Source organism: Centruroides vittatus, unplaced genomic scaffold (genome assembly GCF_030686945.1).
Source record: "Centruroides vittatus isolate TY-2023 unplaced genomic scaffold, ASM3068694v2 contig_565, whole genome shotgun sequence".
Classification (NCBI taxonomy): Eukaryota; Metazoa; Arthropoda; class Arachnida; order Scorpiones; family Buthidae; genus Centruroides; species Centruroides vittatus.
In genome coordinates, this window is record NW_027122336.1 from 169,433 (window position 1) to 194,609 (window position 25,177).

The 25,177-nt window shown below is 30.1% G+C and overlaps 1 protein-coding gene across 1 annotated transcript in view; it reads left to right on the plus strand.

The window, feature by feature from the left end:
• Positions 1-25,177, plus strand: part of LOC136978990 (uncharacterized) — a 147,934-nt gene that overhangs the window by 111,137 nt on the left and 11,620 nt on the right. The window contains exons 25-31 of the mRNA XM_067274869.1: positions 4,974-5,104; positions 7,087-7,119; positions 10,564-10,722; positions 17,412-17,675; positions 17,767-18,240; positions 18,319-18,486; positions 21,127-21,159. Of these exons, the coding sequence (XP_067130970.1) occupies positions 4,974-5,104; positions 7,087-7,119; positions 10,564-10,722; positions 17,412-17,675; positions 17,767-18,240; positions 18,319-18,486; positions 21,127-21,159 (1,262 nt within the window). The remainder of the gene's footprint in view (positions 1-4,973; positions 5,105-7,086; positions 7,120-10,563; positions 10,723-17,411; positions 17,676-17,766; positions 18,241-18,318; positions 18,487-21,126; positions 21,160-25,177) is intronic.

Consider the following 25,177-nt stretch of genomic DNA (forward strand, 5'->3'; position numbering starts at 1 on the left):
TTTGCTGAAATAGCATTATTTTTCTATGTATACTTAACTAAAAAATTAAAAGATTGCTTTAAGAAATATTGTTAAATACTTTAAAATAAACTGCTTAACTTCTCATTTGGTTCAACTGAAATTAACGTTATATATTCAACAAAATGTAAATGGTACATTATTGGCTGCAATTTGAAAAAAATATTGACCTATGAATTCCCATTGTTGTTTGCTTGTCTGTCCTTAATCTTGAGAACAGATTTAAAGAGATGAAAGCCAAGACCATACATGGAAAAAATAGGGGCAAGAGGCCCTGATTAATTATATACAAACTTCCAGTGCAAACCAGAAGTCATGGTATTTCAATCCAACAATTTTCCCCTAAAAGAAGTTAAGTAGATGACTCTTGCTAACAGGAAAAGTATGATCTACAGGGGCAAGACACTACTAATTTGAGAATTGAAAAGAGTATGATTAAAAATTATAGCCTGGCATTGTGATGATGCCACAATAAATAATATGTTGTTGGATTTTTAATTTAAGTTAAAACTCTGTTACATTCAAATTTATATTATATTGTAGTATTATATTATGCTCAAATTCATGCTATATATTTTAAACTAAATCAAAATTAATTTTTTTAATCTATGTAACTAATTTTTTGCAATATTAACTACAAGTATTACAACACTATTAAATGAATATGTAATGTTAGAAAAACAGTTCAGAATCAAGAGAAGTAAAGCAAACTTTTTAAAAACATAATTTTCATCTTTATTAATAGAGTTTCTTCATATTTAAAATATAAATGAAAAAGAATAAATCAAAAACAGCATCAAGGAGTTTGGAAAGAAAAATATTAATAGATTTTTATACATAAAAACATACCACGCTGGGAAATATGTAATGACAAACACAGAACCAATAACCAGTGTGAAGAAGAAAACAAAAAGCTATCTCAAGACAAATGATTTCTAAGAAATCAGAAGGAGTTATAAAACGTTTGTCTTGAGATAGTTTTTGGTTTTCTTCTTCACACCAGTTATTGGTTCTGTGTTTGTCATCAGATTTTTATATAAAATGATACAAAAATAAAATAATATAGTTTACTAATGGTCGTAATGGCCAGTTCTCTTTGTGCGTTTTTGGCTGTAATAGTATGGGAAAACTCAGAAGAGGAATGTTTATGCAGCAACTATCAAACTTCTGATCCTGTTCCTTTTCCCAGGTGAAATTGATGGTGGGATAATCTATAATAATATAGTATTTGATGCTAAAACAATGCAGCTCTGATTTTTATTGATTTTGAAAAATCTAAAATTTCTTAACATTTTGGTAATGTATGAGTAATAGGTCAAAAATACTTAAAACGTTTCAAGTGAACAGGTCAGTGGAAATAACTGTTTGGACATGTTTCAAGAAAAACTAACAAAAATTATTGAATGGATATTTTTAAATTTCTGACAGAATACATGATAGCAAAATTGAAAAAATATAATATAATTTAGGCAAAAAGTTTACTTGGATTGAACAAAAATGATCAATTAATCTATTTATTGCAGACAAGAAAGGTCCTTTAGATTCTTTTCAGTTTCTTGTGTGAAACAAAAGATGTATGCAACTGAATACCAGAGGGAGAGGGAGAAAGGATATATGTTTGAAGAAAATGATATTATGCTAATAGATTACTGAGACATTTTAGGAAATATATACATATATATATATAAATTTAGTATTAAATTAGTTAATTCTAACAATTTCAATCTTTCGTTTTATTTCATTAGAACCAACTTAAAATATGTAGTGTGAATTATATGATGCATGCATAATTACTTATAAACATAGAGAACATTGGTAAAGCTGAATGAGTTAAATAAATAATGAAATAAATAAATCTAACAAGACTGTTATAAAGTATTAATTCTACTCAGTGTGCATGCTTGATGTTTCAAAAGGAACTGTAACAAAATTCATGAAGGAAAGAATTGGTTTATATTGTAAAGAAAATGGTGTATGGTGATATTGATGTTTCTAAATCTGCTCAAGTGTGTCAATTGTGGATTAAAAGGTGAAATGATAGAAATAAGTGAGCAATTTAAGAAAAATATTTTGGATAAGAATGCACTAACAACATTTACAAATTTTAGAATTAGGCATTTTGTTATAAATGAATCAGTTGCAATGTCTGGAAAAAGGAATAATAATGATGTCATTCTCATTTACAAATGTATTCTTAATTGTTATGGGATCTATTGTTAATTGAAAATACCATAATTATAAATTATATGTATTTTTGGTATTAATGTATATGGAATCAGTACTTGGGATGTTTTTCTTAATTTTTTTAAAACAGACATATTTGATAGACATTTCCAAAACAAATACATTTTTATATTAAAATTTAATTTATAATTAGTAATTTAAATTTGTTAATTGAATTATAAATTTTATTTGTTTTGGAAATGTCTATCAGATATGTCTATTTTAAAAAAGTTAAGAAAAACATCCCAAGTACTGATTATATATGCATTAATACCAAAAATAGTGACTAACAGATTTTCATTATTGTATTAAGTATATTATTATTTTTAATAGCATTTAAAATTCAAAAAAGAAATAATTAAAATATATATTTATTTTAATTCATTTATTAATACATTAAATTTTATTTCAAAGTGTGTCATTAAAACTTTAAGGAAGAAATAATTTAGAAGCATTTAAACTTCAGATTAAATATATATAAATATGAAAACTAAACATTTACTTTCTACATTGTCCACATTGCTTAGAAAAATATTAAAATAGTTTAAAATTATTTTTGAGCTAAATCCCTCATTTTCAGAATGAATTTTTTATAATTCCCCCCTCGAGGGAATGGGTTAAGGATTACCCTGAAAGAACTTGGCTTCTACTACACTATTTTAAATGTGGTTTTTTGCATTATTGACTGTGTTTTAGTAGGGTATGCCATGAGAATGCACATTAAGAAGGGATTTTTAGAAATTCAACTCTCCCAGGGAAAAGGAGGAGAGAGTTAGTTTTAGTCAGTATAAAGTGTAAATAATAAAGAAGGAAGTAAATAGTGGCATGTATAGTATACATTTTGGAAATTAATAAATATTTTAATCATTTCCACTGTTTGGATAACCTGAAAATAATAAATCCAAAATAAACGAATTTGAATGAATATTTGAATTTGTTCCAAATTTGAAGTATAATGTTCCAAACAAGTTTTCTTAGATTTTAGAATTTGAAATTAATCATTTTATTCAAGTAAGGTTATCATAGTTCTTGCACCCAGTGAAAATGGGTAAGATCGGCTATAATCTAATAATAATAATCTTTGCTACCGTTACTTTCTGCCTGAGCAACGCCGGGCTCATTTGCTAGTAACTTAATAAAAATAACTGTTTATATGATAAAGATTATGTATATGTTACAGTCAAAACCCGGTTTTAGTTAGAATGCGTTTTAACTAGTTGAAACTAGTTTATACTGGATGTCTTTGTTAAAACCCGTTTTGTCTAGTTAAAACTAGTTTTAACTCAAATTTATTTTTGACTAGCAGTAAATTCTAGTTTTAACTAGACAAAATGGGTTTTGTCTAGTTAATTTACTGCTGTACATGTTTTGATTTTAGATAAAACTAGTTTTAACTTTTAACATTAGTTAAAGTTAATTTTAGCTACATAAATATGTTTGGGGGAAATAAATAAAGTTATATGTAGTGATTCGGGGGAAGATGCCTAACATTTTGCTTATGAAGGAAATTATAGCGATAATTTGGGTTTTGGAGGCCTCTAACGAAAATATCATATTCTTGAGCATGTTTTTCAAATAAAACTTTGGAGTATATCAAAAATAATTGTATATTGTGTTTGCAATGATGACTTTTTTATTGTCTGGCATTTTAGGCATCTCACCCCAAGTATCCGGGTGAGATGCCAAATGCCATTAGGGTAAAATAACAAATATAATTGTATAAAATTAATTTTCGAATATCTTAACCAAATTTAATTTATTGCATATGTAGTACAAAGTACTTCATAGTAAGTATAACAGCACAGTATAAGTATTGTTAAGTTTCCGCTCATTCTAATATGCTCTACAGCTAGCTGAAAGCTGTTTTTAGTCCAAAACCTTTTTGAGAAGTCCTTATATAATTTCTATGCATATCCTGCAATAAAACGAGAAAACAAAAATATATTAAAAATAGGCATATTGGAATTCAATTAACAAAAAATAGGCATGTTACCCCAAGAAAAATGTGACATCTTTCCCATTAGACAGGGTAAGATGCCTAGTGGAGTCACGTATTCCAGCATGTCCGATCGGGATCGGCGGTAGCTCACAATGGAAACTTTAAGACTGTAACTGCATCACACATTAATTGTTTTTTGCAATTTTTAATAAATTCTATTTTAACTTTTAGTTTTAAAATGATTCTAGAAACATTTTGCAACAAAAACTTCATTCTTATCTTGCTTTTATTCTTCTCGGATGTAGAAAATGAGGTAATGGTAGCCAACTACAGCTTTCCGCACTTAATATTGGCCCAATTATTCATCATACAAACACATGACAATATCTGACGTCACTGTTTGAAAATATCAAAAAGTAGGCATCTTACCCTGAATCACTCTATATGTTGCAGTCAAAACCAGTTTTTAGTTAGAATGCATTTTAACTAGTTGAAACTAGTTTATACTGGATGTCTTTGTTATAACTAGAATTTACTGCTAGTCAAAAATGAATTTGAGTTAAAACTAGTTTTAACTCAAATTTGGGACAAAATGGGTTTTAACAAAGACATCCAGTATAAACTAGTTTCAACTAGTTAAAACGCATTCTAACTAAAAACGGGTTTTGACTGTAATATATATATAATAACTAAGTAGCTATTTTTTGTGTGAGTTTTAATTTTTTTAGTTTACATATTATTTGTATACAATTAAATAACTAAATTTCAAATATTTATCTTTATAAATTTATAGATGTAACAAAAAAACTGGAGAATGGGAACCATTACAATGCATGGAAGATGTTGGAATCTGTTGGTGTGTAAATGAATATGGTCAACAACTTCCTGGAACAAGTGTAAGAGGTGTTCCTTACTGCACACAACGTTAGTATATTTTTAATATTATAAACTTAATTGTTCCATAAAAGTAATCAATAACATATTAAGAAAACGTTTTTAATAATATAATAATATAATTAAAAAAGTATTTTTTAATAATGACATTATTACAAACATTTGATGTTTGTTATAAAAGCTAAAGAAATGACTGAGAAAAATTTTTTGAAATGGTATTGATTAGTATGCAATAAGATAATCAGTTGCAGAAACTAAAAGTTATATTCTTTTGCTAGCATTTATTAATTATTCTTAATTTTTTTTAAAAATAAGTATTTGAGGATCTACATAAGTTTTAAATTGTTATAACAAATATAAATGAAGATTGAGTTTAAACTATAACTTTGAAAAAGCATGATTAAAATGGATATCAAGCAAATTATTAAATAAATTATAACTGTGTGAGGTATTATGTAGTAATTATTATCATCATTTCTTTATAATTCTAATATATTGGGTAATTGTAATTAGAGTGCCTTTATTCAATGCTGTCTAGAGATATTTAGCAGTCCAAATGCAATTAAATCTGGTATGGTAATTTTTCAGGACATGCAGAAGACATTTCTATAAAGACAAAATTAGTACCATACTAAAATTTACCAGTGTGACACTTTTGGCACTGTAATTAATGAAAAAGAAGTTTCCTTTGCACAAGCATACATGTTTCAGCTGAGTTCTGGATATAAAAGTGGCAACAACTGTTGATTATCATTCTTTTAAGCTACAATGGCAATCTATCACCTTGCCAGAATGTGCTTTTCTTGTGGCGTTGTTTTATGAAAATAATGATAATGCTAAGCCTGCACTTCAGGAATTTCACCATTTAAGAATTTGCACTGAGGACCATTGACTCCCTGTCCTCAGGAGAATGATCATTCAGTCTGTGGAAACTGGAATCTGGGAGTTCAACTCAGTTGAGAGTACATATCTATCATTTCACAAGTTGTTGATGGTCCCATGGCTGTCATTGAAAAGTCAATGAATAATATTGCAGGTACCATAGACATATGCAGTGTCACAGCAATTGAGTATATCCTATGACAGTGTGGAAGGTATTGAGAAATTTGATGCATTATCTATCTAAGATTAGCCAAACCAGCAATTGCTTGCTGATGATGGGGAAATCTGCCTGATCTTTGCATTGACCTTCCTTACCAGAATATGGTGTATGTAATGAAGTGGATATGTAAGATCCTGTGGAGTGACAATGCACAATTTTACTTAAGTGGAACTCTGAAAACCTATAACTATTGCATTTGAGCCATGGAAAACTCATGTTTTCTAGCAGATTCCACTGCACTCACCTAAAGTTAGTCTTATGTGGATTTACAGCTACATTTATCTTTTGACCATTCTTATTTGAAGAAGCTAGTTCCAATGGACCTGTAATATGCTCTATGATGGTCCAAAGATGCTGAGAGATGCACAACAGTTTTATCATACTCCAATTGCAATAGCAACAATGCCTTGATCAACCACTTTCATGCAAAATGGAGCTCCCCACATATTGCATATAACAGTTTCTGAAACAACATTTCGTTGATAACAGGATAGCATGAGTTTCTTATACAAATAAAAGTGCTATAGTAGTGAGTTTTGGTAGAATTTCTTTAAAAAATAATTAATATCTTGTCTTGAAATGTCACCATACCAGATTTGGTTGCATTTGGACTGTAGACTGCATTTAATAGGAATACTTTAATTACAATTATCCAGTATATAAATTTTAAACATATTTCCTATTTATAACATAGTAAAACAGACTAATTTAGAGATGTAATTTATTGATTTATTTATTTAATAAAATTGCATATTTACTTATCGCATTTAAGCATTATTGAAAAACCAATTCTTACATAATTGACCTAATTTTAAAACAAATTTAAGTATAATTTTAATCAATGTATTAAAAATTCATAAAATTCTGTCGATGATTTATTTATAAACTCCATATTATTTTTTATATATAGGATCTGGAAGAGAGTTTAATGATGATATACCATGTAAGTAATAAATTACTAATTATAATTTTATTAAATTTGTTTTTTCTTTTACTGAAACAAGTTATTTTCTTCTGTTGTCAATTCAATAAAGTCAGCCATTTTTTCTGCATTTAAAACTAAAAAGTAAATAAATAGATAAAATGTAGAAATAAAAATTAAAACATTTTATTTTTGCATGATTTTTACAAGTTATGTATTTAGTGAGAAATTCACTCTGGGCAGTACTTTGTCCCTCTTCATTCTCTATAAAATTAATTTAATTTTTATAATTTATAACTTTTACTTCTTTAACAATTTCGAAATTGTAAATTTTTCAAAAAATTTTCTGTAAAATTCAGTTTTTAGTTTAAATTTCATTTATAATATTTTTACAGTTTTCTACAATAAAATTTTTAAAAATACAATTACAATTTATTGCAGTATAAACAATTTTTACTGATTTGTGACTTATTTACAAGATATCTTTTTTAATTTCTCAACTTTTCATCTGTATTATTAAAATTTTTCATTTGCCTGTCTAGTCTGAATCCTTTTATTTTTCTTTATCATTATTATACTCAGAATATTGTTTTGCATTTTTCTTGGCTAGATTTTTTTTGTTTCCATTTTTATTTTTACTATACTGTTTTTCACTTTATTTCTACTATTTCATTCTTTATTCATTTTTAATTTTATTGTGAGATTCTTTTGAAAGAGAAAAATTTTCTGCTTTTTTTTCCTAAGTGTTTTTTCTAAAATAGTCAATAAGTTTTTGCTTCAAATAACTTTTTTTTTCCTATATTAATAGTAAAGAAAAAATTATATGATATTCTATATTTCTTCAGAAAGAGAAAAATAATCTTTTTAAATCAAAACACCGGAAAAAAAACACCGGCAGGATTCTTGCTCAACTTTCCTAGCACTCAGACAGAAGATTAGGCTTCTGGTATATCTTGGTTACAATGTAGCTGTTTTGGACCTCCACATTCAGTTCAAAAATGGGTCACGTTGTAACCAAAGTATACCATAAGCCCAATCCGCACCTCATCTTTTCAACTTCTAATGATTCATATCTTTACAAAATGGCAGCTTTTAGAGCATTAATAAAAAGAGCCTGTACACATTTCTCTAACGAGTGTACAATAGTCCACGAGAGGCAGTACACAAAAAAAATAACAACAATTATTTTTTTTTATATGATTAGCAATATACAGGATTCTTTCGGATTCCAACTCTTAATGTTATACAATATCCCAAACTGGGATATTGTAGCATTGCAAAATTGAGCAAATACAAAACAAAAGAATGTGCTTGCGACAAATAAAAAAAGACAAACTTGTAATCTTACTACTAACTTACACTAAATTATAAACTAAAAAGGAAAGAAAGAATAGCAAGAAGTTTTAGTATGATAGCAGAGGTTATAAGGAATACCCGGTTCTCTGTTTGGTATTCACGCTCTTCTGGTGGGAAACCACTCTAAATCGTTTCTTGCTGATCTTTTTCGGATCTCTTTGAAGATTCTCCTTATACAAGGGACGTTGTCTCTCTCTCTCTCTTTATGTTAGCAGGTTCCTTTCTGTAGGCCACCTTCGTCTCCCTTTGTCCTTCTAGATGGCAAGTAGGAGAGTAACTTTTGCACATCTACCTTCACCGAGAGTCTGACCAAAGAATGAACCTTCTTATCATTCTAGTAGCCTCAGGGTTCTTCACTTCCCATTGTTAACGTGGTTTGCAGAAACGGTTACCCCACCCACAGGAAGGAATGTTAATATAAAATTCGAGAAAACAAAAAGAAGAACAAAGAAGAAAGAAAACTTAAAACTAAACTTATATCTAATATATACATTAATATGGCATATTGCCACACATCAAAGATATCCTTCAGGAGCTAGAACATAAAAAACCAATAGCAATAGCAGTAGCACATTGAATAAGTTTATGACTATACCCAAGGTTAGCACGCACTATAGAAGACTAACTTAAAAACTTCAGAAATACATCTGTCAAAACAAATGCAAAATCAGAAGTGCATAGTTGTTGACTTCAACCCTAGATTAATTCAAACATTCAGATTCATTGCCAAACACTAAAATGCTGTTCTCACATTTAAATGCATTCAAACAGTATTCAAACTACTCTTAAATGCTAAAGATAAAATAGAAGCCAACAAAACCCTTGGAATATATTTTATACCACTGTTTCACAGCAGATTTGATAGCCATTTGACATATATAGGATCAACAAATAGATCGTTGATGCAAAGGCTCAAAGAACACCAGTATGATGTTCTCAAAAATAAGCTTAGTACAGTGCTGGCACAGTTTGTCTCAGAGCCAGGAGTATCTCCTCAATGGTCAGACGCTAGAATTTTAAAACATGAATTCAATAGTCATAGGTTAAGGATTCTTGAAGCTTTCGAGATATTTGCAGCAATTTTTACTGATTATTGTATTAACCATTCTACAGTGATTGACAGATTTATCTGTCAAGGGCAATCACGTGGCAGTGGTGAACGACGTCTATATCTGCAAAGAAATTTTGTAGATATTGCCAAAAACTAGCCAAAAATTATCACAAATAAAAATTCACATAAAAAAGGAATTATATGACAATAAAAAAAATATTTTTTTTTTACTAGACATAACTGTTTTAAAAAATTTTTTTTGAAATGGAAACGAGAAAAATGCATGGGAAAATTCTTAAAAAATTTCCCATGTTTATTCTCCACTACATCATGGTAGCTCCATATTGGACTAACCCACTGTAGAAAGGTTAATAACAAAAATTCCATACCCATTTCCTCAGAATGGCAATCAATACTAGATAATGCTACAAAACAATGTGACAACCATTATAATTATGATTATATGTATAATTTCACATGATTTCTATATTTTTGTGTAAATTTATTTTTATTTATGCACCATTTATTTATTTTAAATACTTTTTAATTACTTTTGTTATTTTTGTAATCCTTTTATGTAATTGTAAAATTATGCAATATCTATTTTATATAAAATTATCGGTTCATGATACGTGCTTATTTAATCAATTGATTTTGTTATTTGTATAATTATATTTACATTATATATGATTGGGAGATATCTATTTTTAAAGCTTCTGACATCAATAGAATACAAAAGTTGTTCCAAATTTTAATTTTATTATAACGAAATTGAATGTCTAATGTTCAACCTAATGCAGACCCCTATATGTGGCCAAAAATATTTGTATGTTAAAGTGCTGCTACTGGAAAAAAGTGTTGATGGTGTGATTTATTATACATGAATTGACAAAATCAAACTTTTAATTAAGTTTCATTTAAAAAAAAGAACAATTTTTTAGTCATTATTATCATTTAAATTTATTGAATTAACAAAATATTAATTAATAACAATTTAAAATAATTCTTTATAAAGCATTTATAGTTATATTAAATGTTCATTACTTTTTGTCTTTTAGTATGTCCAAGCAATAAACCTGCATATGTTTGTCCAAAAAATATGTGTGAGAATAAAATATGTCTTGCAAATAAAAATGCAACATGTAGGATAAATCCATGTGGAGGGTGTAAAGTAGAATTTTATAATGAAATGAATGAGCTTATCAACTGTGAAGAAGGTAATGTTTAAAAGTGAATTTATTGAATATTTATTTATAGTTGTAAGCTTCTTGTCTCTAATGAATTAAATAATTACAGTAAAACCCCGCTTAATGCCGGGGATACGTTCTTAGATGTCAAAGTGCTAAACAAAACAGCGTTAAACGAGGTCATTTTAACATAGAGTAAATAGGGAAAGGAGAACATGTGGCCAAAAATAAACAAATTTTACTGTAATTTTAAGTTATTTTTTTATTAATTTGCATAATAATATGCTAAATAACACACAAACATATGCAGACAGAAATGTAAAGTTCATTTTTTGTGATGAAGGTCCTGGCTTTTCTGAAATTCTTGTTTTTTATGCAATAAAGTTGTGTAGTTTCATTTGTCACTTTTTTCTTTCCTTAAGCAAATGTCAGTAGCAGAGAGGGAACAAAAGAAGTGCAATCTTGTCAATTGGACCCACATGCGGTCAGACGATAGGCCGCTTGCCATATTAAAAAAACTACAAAACGTAAACAAGTGGTGGATGTTAATGTAAGCTCCACTCTCGTCGGATAACAGTGAACCTAAGAGTAAGCTGTTCAAGAAAGAACAGTTTGTGATTGGTTGGAAGTTTTCCATCCAAAAAACCCTTAAATAGCAGAGTAAATGGGAGAGGGAGGAGAGAAGGGCAAGAGACTGGTACACGGTAGTCTTAGGCCCTTGGGAAGCCCGCTGAGTGTAGAGAGAGCATTCTCCTCTGGTAAACATCTCAGGGATGGGTTAGTGCAGAGACTGGACTGACCGTGCAGTTGAGCCAACTCCACAAGCTGACTGAGGCCTCTCTAGAGTTTAATAGGTCCCGGAAGCCAATCCATGAGACATCACACTTTGTTTTCCTGTATATATTATGTTGTTGAACTTGTACATTCTACCAGTGGCGTGCCGTCATTGGAAGCGATGGAAGCGCCGATTCCACCTTCCAATGACCTTCCCTTGAATTTTATAAAATATAAATTTTCATATTTTAACGTACTTTGAATTAATTAAAATTAATATTTTATTATAACTGCATTATGTATCTTTTACAAATTTCTATACTACATGTGAAAAAAAAAACGATAAGATTGCTATTGTATATTCGAATAATTCGGTGGCGGAAGGAATGTCGAAACTGGGTCAGTCTCCAATCAGCCAGATTATATAGGCATTAGCACATGCGGTTTACAGTGCACCAACCTCACCCGGTTTAGCTGGTAGAAGCGACACACTCGTAAAGAGTACAGCTTTATATCCCGGAGCGGTTGTGGGCTGTTATCCGCCTGCCTGTCAACTTTCAAGCAGCCAGATTATAGGCATTGGCGCATGCGCTTTACATAGCACAAACGTCACGGTTTAGCTGGTAGAAGCAACACACGCGTAAAGAGTACGCGATTTTATATCCCGGAGCGGTTGTGGGCTGTTAGCCGCCTGCTAGATATTCGGCCACCCTCGCTCGATTATGTGAATCACGAGCAGACTAGATCAACGGCGGGCAACCCGCGGGCCAGCTACGGCTGGCGAAAAGTTTCTATCCGGCCCGCGAGATCTTTAATAGATTATTAAATTGGAAAAATAACTAATTAATAGTTATTTTTCCAATTCTTTGTAATTTTCGAAAACGATAAGAGAAATAAATGTAGTAATTAACTTTTTATATATTTATTTCATATTTGCAGACTAAAAAAATTACGAGTCACAAGAAGGCGTCAATTAACTACTACGGCGCGGAAAAAAACGTAAAATTTATTCTGGCCCATGTTATAAAAAGGGTTGCCCACCCTAGACTAGATTTATAACAACCCAACCGATAGGAGTTTACTGGCACGTTTTTATGATAGTTCTGTATAGTTGACAGGAGTTTAAAAAAACTCCATTAAAATATTTGATATATTTATTCTGCGTTTATTCCGCTCTCCCATCTTATATTACTTACGGATTTCGATGTTAAACCGGTGATATTACGATTTAGTATGTCTCATCTGTAAGGGGATGCAGAAAAAACGTGTACAATTCTAGTACAGTGTTAAAAATTAACTGTTACTTTGGCAGCATCATTTACAACCAAATTTAATGAATGAGATGTACAGTACATACAATGGTACAAAAAAAAGCTCTAGAATTTATTTTCCTTAAATTTACGATTTATATATCCGTTGTCATAAAAATTTGTCTTTCCACTGTTTTCCCAAGACTACAGATATTCAGATACAAAGTAACTGGTTTCGACTTATTTCTACTTAAGAAGTGACTAAATAATTAAGAGATTAGGGAATGGGGACATAAATAAAACCCTGTTGAAAGAGCCAGAATTTTACTTCAACAAAAGCTTAACAGAACCAATCACTCGCTCAGTACAGTGGGAAACTGATTTCCGTGTACACCTGGTATTAAAACGAATTAGTTAGAAAACGAATGACTATTAAGTTTAACATAGTTAGATTTTTACAGCTACGGTGAGAAACGTTTAAAATTTACAACAGCCCTGTGGCGTCCTTTGAGATATACTAGTGATGCGACAAAAGAGGCATTTGACATTGACCGGTATCGGCACCCTCGGGATTTGGCACGCACACACTCACTACACACCTACCTGGACCGTCACTAGTTCCATCCATTAGCTACTCGTATCAAGATATTTGACTAAGTGGATTGTTTTAAGATTTAAAAAGTAAAGACTATTTTATGTTATTTTTATGTACGTTTCTTTACAAAGCTATATTTTAATTATAATTTTCTTTAAAAGTATATTAATACAATCGAACAATACATTGTACCAGGTATGTATATCCACCGCACATTTTATTTCACCGAGTAAGTTTTTATAATTTATTTTTAATTTTAGCCCTTATATCGTGGCTAGCGATTCAGAATGTAATTGTGATATTAAAAATACATTTAGAGAAGTCTACAGTTTTTACTGGCTTATCGAACAAATGAATACGAATGGACCCTAGACCAGTGATTCTTAACAGGGGGCCGCGGCCCCTGGGGGTCCATAAGAAGTTTGCCGGGGGCCGCCAAATTATGCAAAATTTCCTTCAGAATATAATAAAAAGAAAATTGATGTATAATCCGAATATCGTATCGAAAAGTGAAATAAGAAAGATAAAGTTTTCCTATTTAGTTTTTATTTATTTATTTTGTATTTCTTCCTACATACAACTTTGTTAGTACAGAAGAAATAAATGTAAATATGCTACTTACACCGCAGTATTTACTTCTTTTATTCCAAAGCAATTTTAAGAAACTATTAATGCTTGGAATTTTAAAAATAATTAGGAAAAATAGTAGGCTTTGAAAATTTAAATATTTTTGCAAAAGATATGCAAAATCCTTACGACAAGTGGGCGTTTTAGTTTTAGTTTAGTTTTAGCATCGACATTGGATCGATTTATCGACATGTTTCTTATTTTATTTTCTGTTAAAAATTAATGAGTTTTCATGTTTAATTGTGAAGTTTGAATGTTATTTAAATAGATAATGAAATAATAAAGTTATGATTTACATTTATTATATAAAAAATAAAGCAATAATAAAAAAATCAATTTATTATAGATAAATTATCAAATTATCAAATATAAATTATTATTAAAAAATGGGGGTCACAAAAAATTATGAAATATTTGGTGGGCGGCGAGTATAAAAAGGTTAAGAACCACTGCCCTAGACCATCACTGATGCGCAATTAACTGATTGCCCCTGGAAGTCGGCTTCTTACAGAAACACAGCTTCCCTGTCATCAAATGTCACGGCACGCCACTGCATTCTACATATTTTGTTTTGTAAATAAACTGTAAATATTCTCTGAATTGAGTGTGGAGATGTACTTTCCATCGCACCTGAATCAACTATCGGATCGTGATACACCCAGAATCCAAGTCAACAAGACCAAGTTTGGGAAAGAACTTCACTAGATCTTTACTGCATCCATGATGTTATATTTTTTCCAAAATTACACAAAACAAACATTGGTTTATGTTTGGGAATAATTGTATTATATATGAATCAATCAGCAAAAGGTGGCAATTCATTGTACTGCTGTACTTCCCTTAAATCTATGAAATTCCACAATAATTTGAATCAGCATAAATTTTAAGCTGTTTTTAGGCGTTGGGCAGACCGCATTATATCGAATCAGCATTAATCGAGGCAGCATCAAGTGGTATCTTACTGTATCTTGAGCTACGATTGGTGGAGATATATGAAGCTTGTCAAACTGTATTGGAACATTAGAAAATTGAGATCACATTAAGAAAAGACTAATTTTATTCGTGGATAGCATTTTGGTCTTCACTAGACCCTCTTCAGCCACTATTACATACAGATACAGATATCTACAATAGTGACTGAAGAAGGTTTAGTGAAGACCAAATTGCATCCCACAAATAAAATGTCTTTTTTTATATGATCTTGATTTTCTAATGTTCCAATATGGTTTGATAAGCTTCATATATCTCTACAATTGTAGTTCAAAAATAATTATTTAATTTATTTATCTGTTTTGTAAAATTAACATATACCTAATTTATAATTAATTTATTTATCATTTAGTTACCATTTTAATAACTAAAAATAGATTTATTAATGATGTGCACAGATTTTTCTGCATATTAAATTTGCAACTTTGATAACTAATCATTCATTTTATATTTAGGAACAACACACAAATCTAATTAAATATTTAAAGATGAATAGTAAAAATTTATAGAAATGCTTTTCACTATTTGGAGAATAATCTGTTTAAATTTTTAAAAGTTTGTATATATAAAATACACTATGTAGTGATTATAAAGGAAATGGATATAATACAAAACACGGTTCCAAAACAACCAAAATATTGTTTTATGTTTCATAAAGCAATAGTTACTCTAAAATTTAAAGTGGAAATGTAAATATTACTTTTAATAATTACCAAAATCTTATTTTCAAAATAATAATATACAACAAATTATCAAAATGTGAATAAAGATTATATATTACATTTCAGTTATATTTAAGTAATAACATTTTATTTAACAATGAACTAGGAAAAATGTGATGCAGGTATAATCTGAGTTTGCTTTTAATCAGAAATTGTCATTTTTTCATTTATACATAAGAGTTTATTCATTATTTCAGACACACCATGACATCAGCAACTTTTATGCATACACTTGTATTTTTAGAAACGCTCTGCTAATGAAAATATCCACTTTGTGATCTTTCTGTCATCTCTCTCTCTCCTCCTCCTCCTCCTCTCAGCCATCTCTCTCATCCAGTTATTATTTTCTGAGTTGAATCCTTATCGTATTCTTCATAAATTCTCTAAAAATTGTTTTCTCAATCAAAATGTTTTTGACTCTTGGATTGAAACAATTTGACTGAGAGGGAGTGGTGGATTTCAGGTTCATGAACCTGAGCTCTAAACATATGTTCAATGTATGCAAAATCATTAAGTTCATTGGGTATTGGACTCAGATCCACTTTATTATCAGCTAAATACTTAAAAATACCGTTTCTAAGGTGACATACCTTACAACTTCTGGCAGACTTCAAATCAAGTCTAAGAATTTTCTATTGCAAGTGGAGCACTGACTCCAATCTACACTTAAGATCAACTGATCAAACAATCTCCCAGAAGAAATGAAATCAGAAGAAAGAATACTTTTAGAAACATTAGAGAAAGAAGACTCTTGGACTACTGTAAATCTTCTTGCTCAAATAGCATGTCTAGCTAATGAATTTATTCTTCTAAAGCTCTGTCTCTTGACTTTTGGCATTATTATAATAGGGTGAAGGAATATTTATAAAATGAAATTAAACAAAGTATAGCTGAAAATGCAACTGTTGAAAAAAAAATGCATGCTGTGTGTATAAAATGCAAAGAATACTGCAAAATAAGTTAAAATAAACTTACTCTTGAAAATGTGGAATGGTCAAAATGTCACTAGTAACTGTTTCAAAATTCATAAAATACATAAATAAGGAAATAACATTTTTATAAAAGTTTTTATCTCTATAAATTATTTTTAAAAATCCTGATATTTGATTCGAAATATATTTTTACTTAAAAAGATTTTCTAAAGTATGAATTATAGAATACGAAGATAAAATTCTTTTTTGTGTTTTTCTCCCTATATTGGGCAATTTGCCGTGTTTTTTTAATTTTACCTTAAAAGTTGACCTATGACCTTGAAAATGTATACAGCACATCTACACAGACCACTGATATTATTATAAAAACTTTCATATCAATATGTATTTTCGTTCATGAGTTTTTGTTCAAACAACTTTTGCATTTTTCTCTGTTATTCCATCAAGTTATAGTCTTCTCTCATACTTTTGTATTTGCTCAGACAAATATATATATATAATCTCAATAAAAGCAAATTTTAATATTGACAAGTTTTATTTAATGAAAATGTTTGTAATCTTTGTATTAGTTTAAAATTAAATTTTAATTAATAAATTAATTTACTCTATATTGCAGTTTTAACTATATATGAAAAATTGAAATAATTTTAATTAAAATATTATAAAACATCATTACAATATTGAAAAAATAATAGTATGTAAACTCATAAAAATTACTTTTACAAATACATTTTCATTTTATCTGATTAAAAAAAAAGCTTATTTTATTAATTTACAATATTTGGACTACAAATATTATCAAATAATATTTGAATAATTTTTTTTATAGGATTAAGTGCTTGTTTCACTGAAATGCAAGAAGTATTGAATAGTAATGCATGGGAAAATCATCATATTCCTCCTGATCATATTGATCATCTTTTACCATCTTCTGAATATTCTCAATTTTCTCCCCCACCTGCATATCCACCCCCACCACCACCACCAATATCAATGATGGGAAGAAGTTTAGAAAGCTTTATAATTGAAAATGAAAATCATATTCCAGAAGGTGAAGAAACATATCCTGAACAAGAAGATGAAGACTTGCAAAGTAAACATTTTAAAATAATATTCTGAACAAAAATAATCCTTTTTACTTTTTATTCATTACAATTGTTTTTTTCTGATTTTGTTTTTTGCAGTGTCTTCGTCTCATGTTACCATTGTTGTCTCTCCTCGTAAAGATGGCCTCACAATTCGTATGTCTAGTCAAATGGGTCCAAAAATGTTATCAAATCTTTTGCAAGATCATTTACGTTTCTTCCATTCATTTGGCCTTCCCGTTGTGAAACCTGGATTTTGTTCTTCTCCATCTTTGCTTTCAGTTCTTCGAAGTATGAGTCAGATATGTAGAGATAGATGTTTCTATGATTCTGATTGTCCAAGAAATAAAAAATGTTGCCTAAGTAAATGTGGAATGGGATGTGTTGATCCTTATTTGGCTAAACATGACGTTGAACCAAAAGTAGGTAGTTGTCCAGTTTCATCTCAACCTTTACATCGTATGACATTAGCCTGTTTATTTGCACAAGATGAGTGTCTTCAAGATGACGACTGTTCTGGAAATTATAAATGTTGCACAACTGAATGTGGAAATCAATGTGTTGAGCCAATAAGTAAATTAGATTTTCAATTTGTTAAAGATAACATTTTTATTTAAATTAATTAAACTGAATAAACTATTATTATTTCAGTTCCACATATAAAGTCATCCAAAATGACTGTTACATTGCCTATATGTTCTCCCGAAGGAGGTTTTGCTATCACACAACATCAAGAAGATTTGTCCTGGTGTGTTGACAAATATGGAAATCCTTTGCATGAAACACTAACAAGAGGCGATGTGAAGTGCACTACAGATGGTAAGAAATTTATATAAGCATACTAAATAGATTTTATGCAATTTCTTTTCATTTATTTAAAAGTATTCAATATTCTATTTATATGAGTATATATATATATATATTTGGAACATTTGCTGTAAAACATTTGCTGTAAAACTCTAGAACTCCAGAATTTCTGTTAATGTTTTCCAGTAGAACCAACTTCATATACAGCAGCACAAGACCAAAATGCTAATAAACATTTAAAAAGTCATTTTATTAATGCAATAAAACTTTTTTACATGATTCAGGTCTCATCTTCAGATCCACAGATATGTAAAATACAGGTACAGATGTTTAAATACAAATAAGTTTTAAAAAAACATTATAATAAGATCAATATAATATGTATTAACTAAATGACATAAAATAAATTACCTATATTTGCTATATGATTGGGGATCTGAAGATGAGATGTGAATTATTTCAAAACATGCTTTATCTCATTAATAAAGTGACTTCTTGAATATGTATTAACCATAATCAAATAGTGAAAGATATTATAATTTGATTATTATGCCGTTCTAAGAATAAATAAATCAGAAAAGGATGTCAATCTTTATGTAAGGCAAAGAATATGGATTTAGTTAGACTTATCAAGGCCTTACTATATATAAATTGAAAATTATTTAAACAGGCACTTTAATGGCAGATGGATTAGATGGCATTGACCATTACAGCGGTCCACACAATTATTAGACTTGACTTTGCCTGACTTTTGTTTGTGGGGATATTTAAAGAATGTTGTTTATGAACAGGAACCAACAACTAGAGAAGATATGACGGGAAAAAATTTAAATAGCTTGTGCAAACATACTAAAAATGTTTTATTAAAAACCTTGAGGCATTTCCAACAGAGAATTGACTTATGCATTCTGCAAAATGAAGATGCCTTTATGAACATCATTTACCATATGAGAAAACTCACATTAATTAAACATTCTGCTATAATTTTAAGTAAAATAAAAAATGTATTAAGTAAATTTAAGATGGCCTTAAGTTGTGACACAAGTTTTTGTATTATTTCATTATTTGAAGAAAACGAATGATTTCACCAAATAATAATAGTTTCCTAATGATTTTTTTAGCATTTTTCTTCATTTTTTTTCTTAATGAATTCCGCAAATATCCACCGACATGTGCATATGGTGTGGCAACCACTGAAAAGTTTACTCATAATTTCTGATTTGAAAAAGATCTTTTAGATAAAAGTTTGTTTTTTTATGTAGAATCATAATATGCAATAAAACATGGAGGTTTCCATTTAAGAAAATGAAGTTGACTTCATTTTCACTGACTGTAATGCCATCTATGATGAAATTGATTACCCCATCTTGTGTGGGTTCCTTGAAGGCTAACATGGCTTGATAATTTTTTTGCAGTATGCATATTTTTTTGAGTTATTCCAGAGGATTGATTAACTTGCCTTGGATATTCAGCTATTTTTCTATAAGACTAACTTGACAAAGTAAACTTGAAAGTAAATAAGAAATAATAATTAATTTTAAATTTTTTATTGACATAAAAAAAATTTTTTTTATCTGTATGAAGTTACAGGATTTTGTCCCACCCAGAAACAAGTGATCAAATATTTTCAAATGAACACAAGTGATGATATTTGTCAGAGATAAAGCAAGCTTTGATAAACATACATGTCGTTGCAATGAGTCCAGGACAAAAGGTGACTTGTTTAAAGAAAATATTGTTTACTGACTGGAGAGAGAGATTTTTATAATGCGTGTCATTTATTTTGAAGTTGTCTGTTTAATCCACAGGGAATGAAACAAACAAAAGTCACACTGTCCACATCTATGATGAAGGTTTGAATTCTTGTTGACTCAAAGACAGTGGGTGACAGGTGTTTTGACTGGCCATAGTCTTGTTTGAACAGTGTTTGATCTCACAACTGTGTTCTCCACTCTCACCATCTTTGTTTACAACACCTGAGTATGAATATCTGCACTAGGTGAAAAAGTTAATGAGGCCCATCTATACATATCATACTGCTGATGGAGGTTATGACCCTACTGTTTCTTCTTGTGTTCTTCTCTCCTCTTTCTCTTTTTTTTTCACCTTTCCTCCTTTTCTTCTCTATTGTGTCTTTGGGAAACTGGACTTTTAAAGGGTTATTCTTTAATCAGACATTGCCAACTGGTCTCTCTTCCATGAACCAATTGGAGACTCACCTGCTTCCAAGTGAAATTTGAATTTCCTCTCCTTTTGCAAGAAAAATCACCATTAACTTTGATCCCATTGTATCTTTATCATATATATCAGATTGTGTGTATATGCTAGATGACAATTATTTTATTTTCCTCTCAGGTATAATTCATTTGTTTCAGTCAGGGATGTGAACCTGATGGAAATGATTGTCACACTTTCACCCATCACGATAAAATAGTTGATAACAGGAAATATAGGGGTGAAGATGAGAATATGATCACCAAGAATTTCAGAGAATTTCTTTGAAATTTTTCTCACATCTAGTGAGAGATATAAATAATTTTAAATTTATAAATAATATTACAATCAAAAGGGATATTCATTACATTTATTTTTTCTTGTGTAATTATTATTTTTATTAAAAATATTAAAATTTTTCACTTTTTTCTTATACAGGTCAAATAATAAAAAGAAGATCTGTTGGTCCAAGTAAGTAAGCAATTAACTTTTAAAAAAAATATAAATCAATTTTAAAAATAATTGTCATTGATGATTTTGTATTTAAAAGAAAATCATTTATGTAATATAAATCATTATAATAGCTTTCTTGTATATATTGTATATCATCTCACTCTATTACTAAAGTAATTGATAGAGTAAAAATTATATAAGAACTGATTAATAGGAATAAATCAATATTTCTTTAGTGAAAGAAATTAAAAGTTACCAAAATAATTTATATTATTTAATTATATATTAAATATTTTATAACTAAAAAATATGAATGAAATTTACTCTACTTATTAACAGAATGTTTGCTTCAAGACTGACTTTTATTCATAATTTAATATTTCCGACTTAGTAATACAAAATATAATTAACTTTTTATAACAAAATTTTATTTATAGTAACAAAATGATACCGAAATAATTTGTTTTTGCAACTTAAAAAATTATATATAGCATGTATGGTATTTTATTTTATTATATATAATAAAATTCAAATATGTATATTAGAATTTAATTAGAAAATTGTATTTTTAAATTTTCAAATAATTATAAATTAAATATTATTTAGAATTTTTACAAAAGAGATTTATTCAAAAATACAATAAGTTTTGGGAATGTAGTCATTAATAAAAAGAAGTTTAATATCATCATGTTTTGAAAAATCTATTACAAAATATGATTGAATTAACAAGGATTTCCTGTATAAATTTATCTACAATTTTATAAAATGTTTAAATCAAACTCAGATAATTCAAAATCCCATTAGTTCATAACCATACTATTTGTCCCTGCTGGGGATATACAGATTTATTTATAAAGGAATTCAGTTTGAAATACAAAGTGAAAATTCTCTCTGAACTGTGATGTATGTACTACATACATTAACTCGTTCATTTAGATCAAAATGTTTCCATACTATAAGAGAACAATAGACCGAGAACAACCGTAATTTGGTCATTATGGCTTTGCTTTTACAGTAACATGTTTTCAGCTGTCATCTTACCTATAGACTATCCTTTTTTCTCTTATCTCATAAAATATGATTGGGTTTTGGGATTGCAAGATTGGGCTATAAATAGCAGATTGAGATATTAAGCTACTACATTTGCATGACTTATTATTTTTAAAGTGGCCCAAAAACTAGTTAGAGTTACATTTCAAGGAATTTTGTTTTATTTTTATAAAACCTATCTGGCAACCTGTGAGGTTTTCACCAAACAAGTTCATTTTATCTGCAATTTATTTATATTATTATTAATAAACAGAACTATTTTTGTTAATTAATAATAATAATAATAATAATAATAATAATCTCTCCCAGTGGTCACCACCTGGTCGTGGTGGGAGAGCCCAGTAATTTTACTGATCCATAGGGCAATGCAGGCTGGAGCACAAGCTCCTGGTAGGGACACCCATGCCAGTAAGGTCTATGGGGAGAAATGAAGCTAAGAGTGACCACACACCCACATTCTGCGGAGATATGTATCATGGTAGTAACCAGATCTAAATGTGATACCAGCTCGGACGTTGCCCTGGTTAACAAGGTCTGCATTCGTGAGTTAGGCAGAGGCTCACGTTCGAAAAATAGGCCACAGTCTCCCTTGGTTACCAGTGGCGAAAGCAGCACCGGCCCAAGCATGGCTACTGCAATGCCCTCAACAGATGTGAGGAACCAACCCAGCCTTGGTGTTTCTGTGGCAATGCATCCACAGACCACAAAGGCTGGAAAACCACGCCAACGGATGAAATGGACAGTAGAAATGAACGAGTTTATCATCCGTACTTACTACACGATCACAAAACTCGAAACAAACGTGACAACATACAGACAACAACTACACCTTAGATTCACACAACAGTATCCTCATCTCACTGTCACCGAACAAAGGGTTGTTGATCAAAAAAGAACAATTATACACAACAACCTTATTCCACAAACAACACTTGAACTTATCAAACAACAGGTTGCTGATCAAATACATCAACAGACAGAAACATCTAACATTAATGAAGATCATGTAACCTGTCAGGATAATCCAGGAACAAGCATTGATAATAACACACATACAACAATTAGCACTAATGATACTACAGACACTTCCTCATCCATCACTGATAACATAGACATGGATTTAGTTAATACACTCTCACTTATATTTCAGGAAACACTCACTAAATATACAGGCACAGATCCCACACAACGACCACGAATACCAAAAATCAACACGTCAAAGGAAGTAGGAAAAACACTAAATTATGTAAACACTCACTTACTACCACACTACATTCATTCAATTTCTACACTCTCAGACATTCATACATTAGTTTATGCTGGGGCAGTCACAGTAGTGACACAACATGGACTGAAAGTACAATCACAGACAAATACACAGAAAACACAATTCTATCACAAACCTGCCTGGCAGAGAAGAATAGAAACACAAATAAATGACATTAGACAGCAATTAGGCAGGCTGACACAATACACTAAAAACAACATAACACCCAAATTAAGGAAACAGCTCAAAAACATTTTCAAGAAAATAAAAACACACACAAAACATGAACATCACAACACACACATTACAGAATACATTGATACACTAAAACAAAAACTTGCTGCCAAAGCACGTAGACTCAAACGATACAAAACATGTACACTACGAAAACAACAAAATAAATTATTTACAAACAATGAAAAACTCTTTTACAGACAAATTAATAACAAAGCAAACACTGATACACAGCACAGTGGCACACCAACAGAAGAAGAACTCACAACATATTGGTCTTCTCTTTGGTCCAGTGCTGTCACGCACAATGCTGAAGCAGGCTGGATCGAGGAGGAGAACAAAAACTTACACAACATACCAACTATGCCCTGTGTTGAAATAAGCATACATGATTTCCAATACACTGTTAACAGAACACACAACTGGACAACACCTGGTGTAGACAACATTCACAATTTCTGGTACAAAAAGTTTACATCCCTGCACCAGGAACTAGCTAAACACCTAACACACATCATAATCAATCCACAAGACATGCCAAATTTTCTTACTCAGGGCATCACCTACATGAAACCTAAAAACAACAATACCACAGACCCCACACAATACAGACCAATTACATGTCTTCCAACACTCTACAAATTATTGACATCCTGTATCGCAAACAAAATATACAAACATGTTGAAGAACACGACATTCTAACAGAACAACAAAAAGGTTGCCGTAGAAATCACAAGGGATGCAAAGAACAGTTACTCATAGATTCAGTCATTCTACGGCAAGCACACAAACGACACAGAAACATACACATAGCATATATAGACTACAGAAAAGCATTCGACAGTGTTCCACACAGTTGGCTGCTACATATTCTACACATGTACAAAATACATCCATCACTCATTACATTCTTCCAAAACACTATGCAGCACTGGAGAACAACACTACATCTCAGGGTTCATAACACTTCCATACAAACAAACCAAATCTTTATTAGGCGAGGAATTTTTCAAGGAGATTCCTTGAGTCTTCTCTGGTTCTGCCTAGCCTTGAATCCATTATCCAACATGTTAAACAACACACAATATGGCTACAATATCAGGCATGAAAAAACAACACAGTATACACTGTCACATCTCATGTACATGGATGACATAAAACTTTATGCATCCACACAAAAACAACTTCATCAACTCCTACAAATCACACATTCATACACCAAGGACATACAAATGGAATTTGGCCTAGATAAATGCAAAACAGTTCACATAGAAAAAGGAATCCTGAAGAAAGAAGATTTTGCACTTGGAAATGGAGACATTATTGAATCCATGGAAGAGGGCGAGTTCTACAAGTATTTAGGATTCCAACAGGCCAAACTAACAGAACATGCACAAATAAAGCAAAGATTAATTAAAGAATACCAAAGTAGGTTAAATGCTATTCTCAGAACACAATTAAATGCAAAACACACAGTTAAAGCA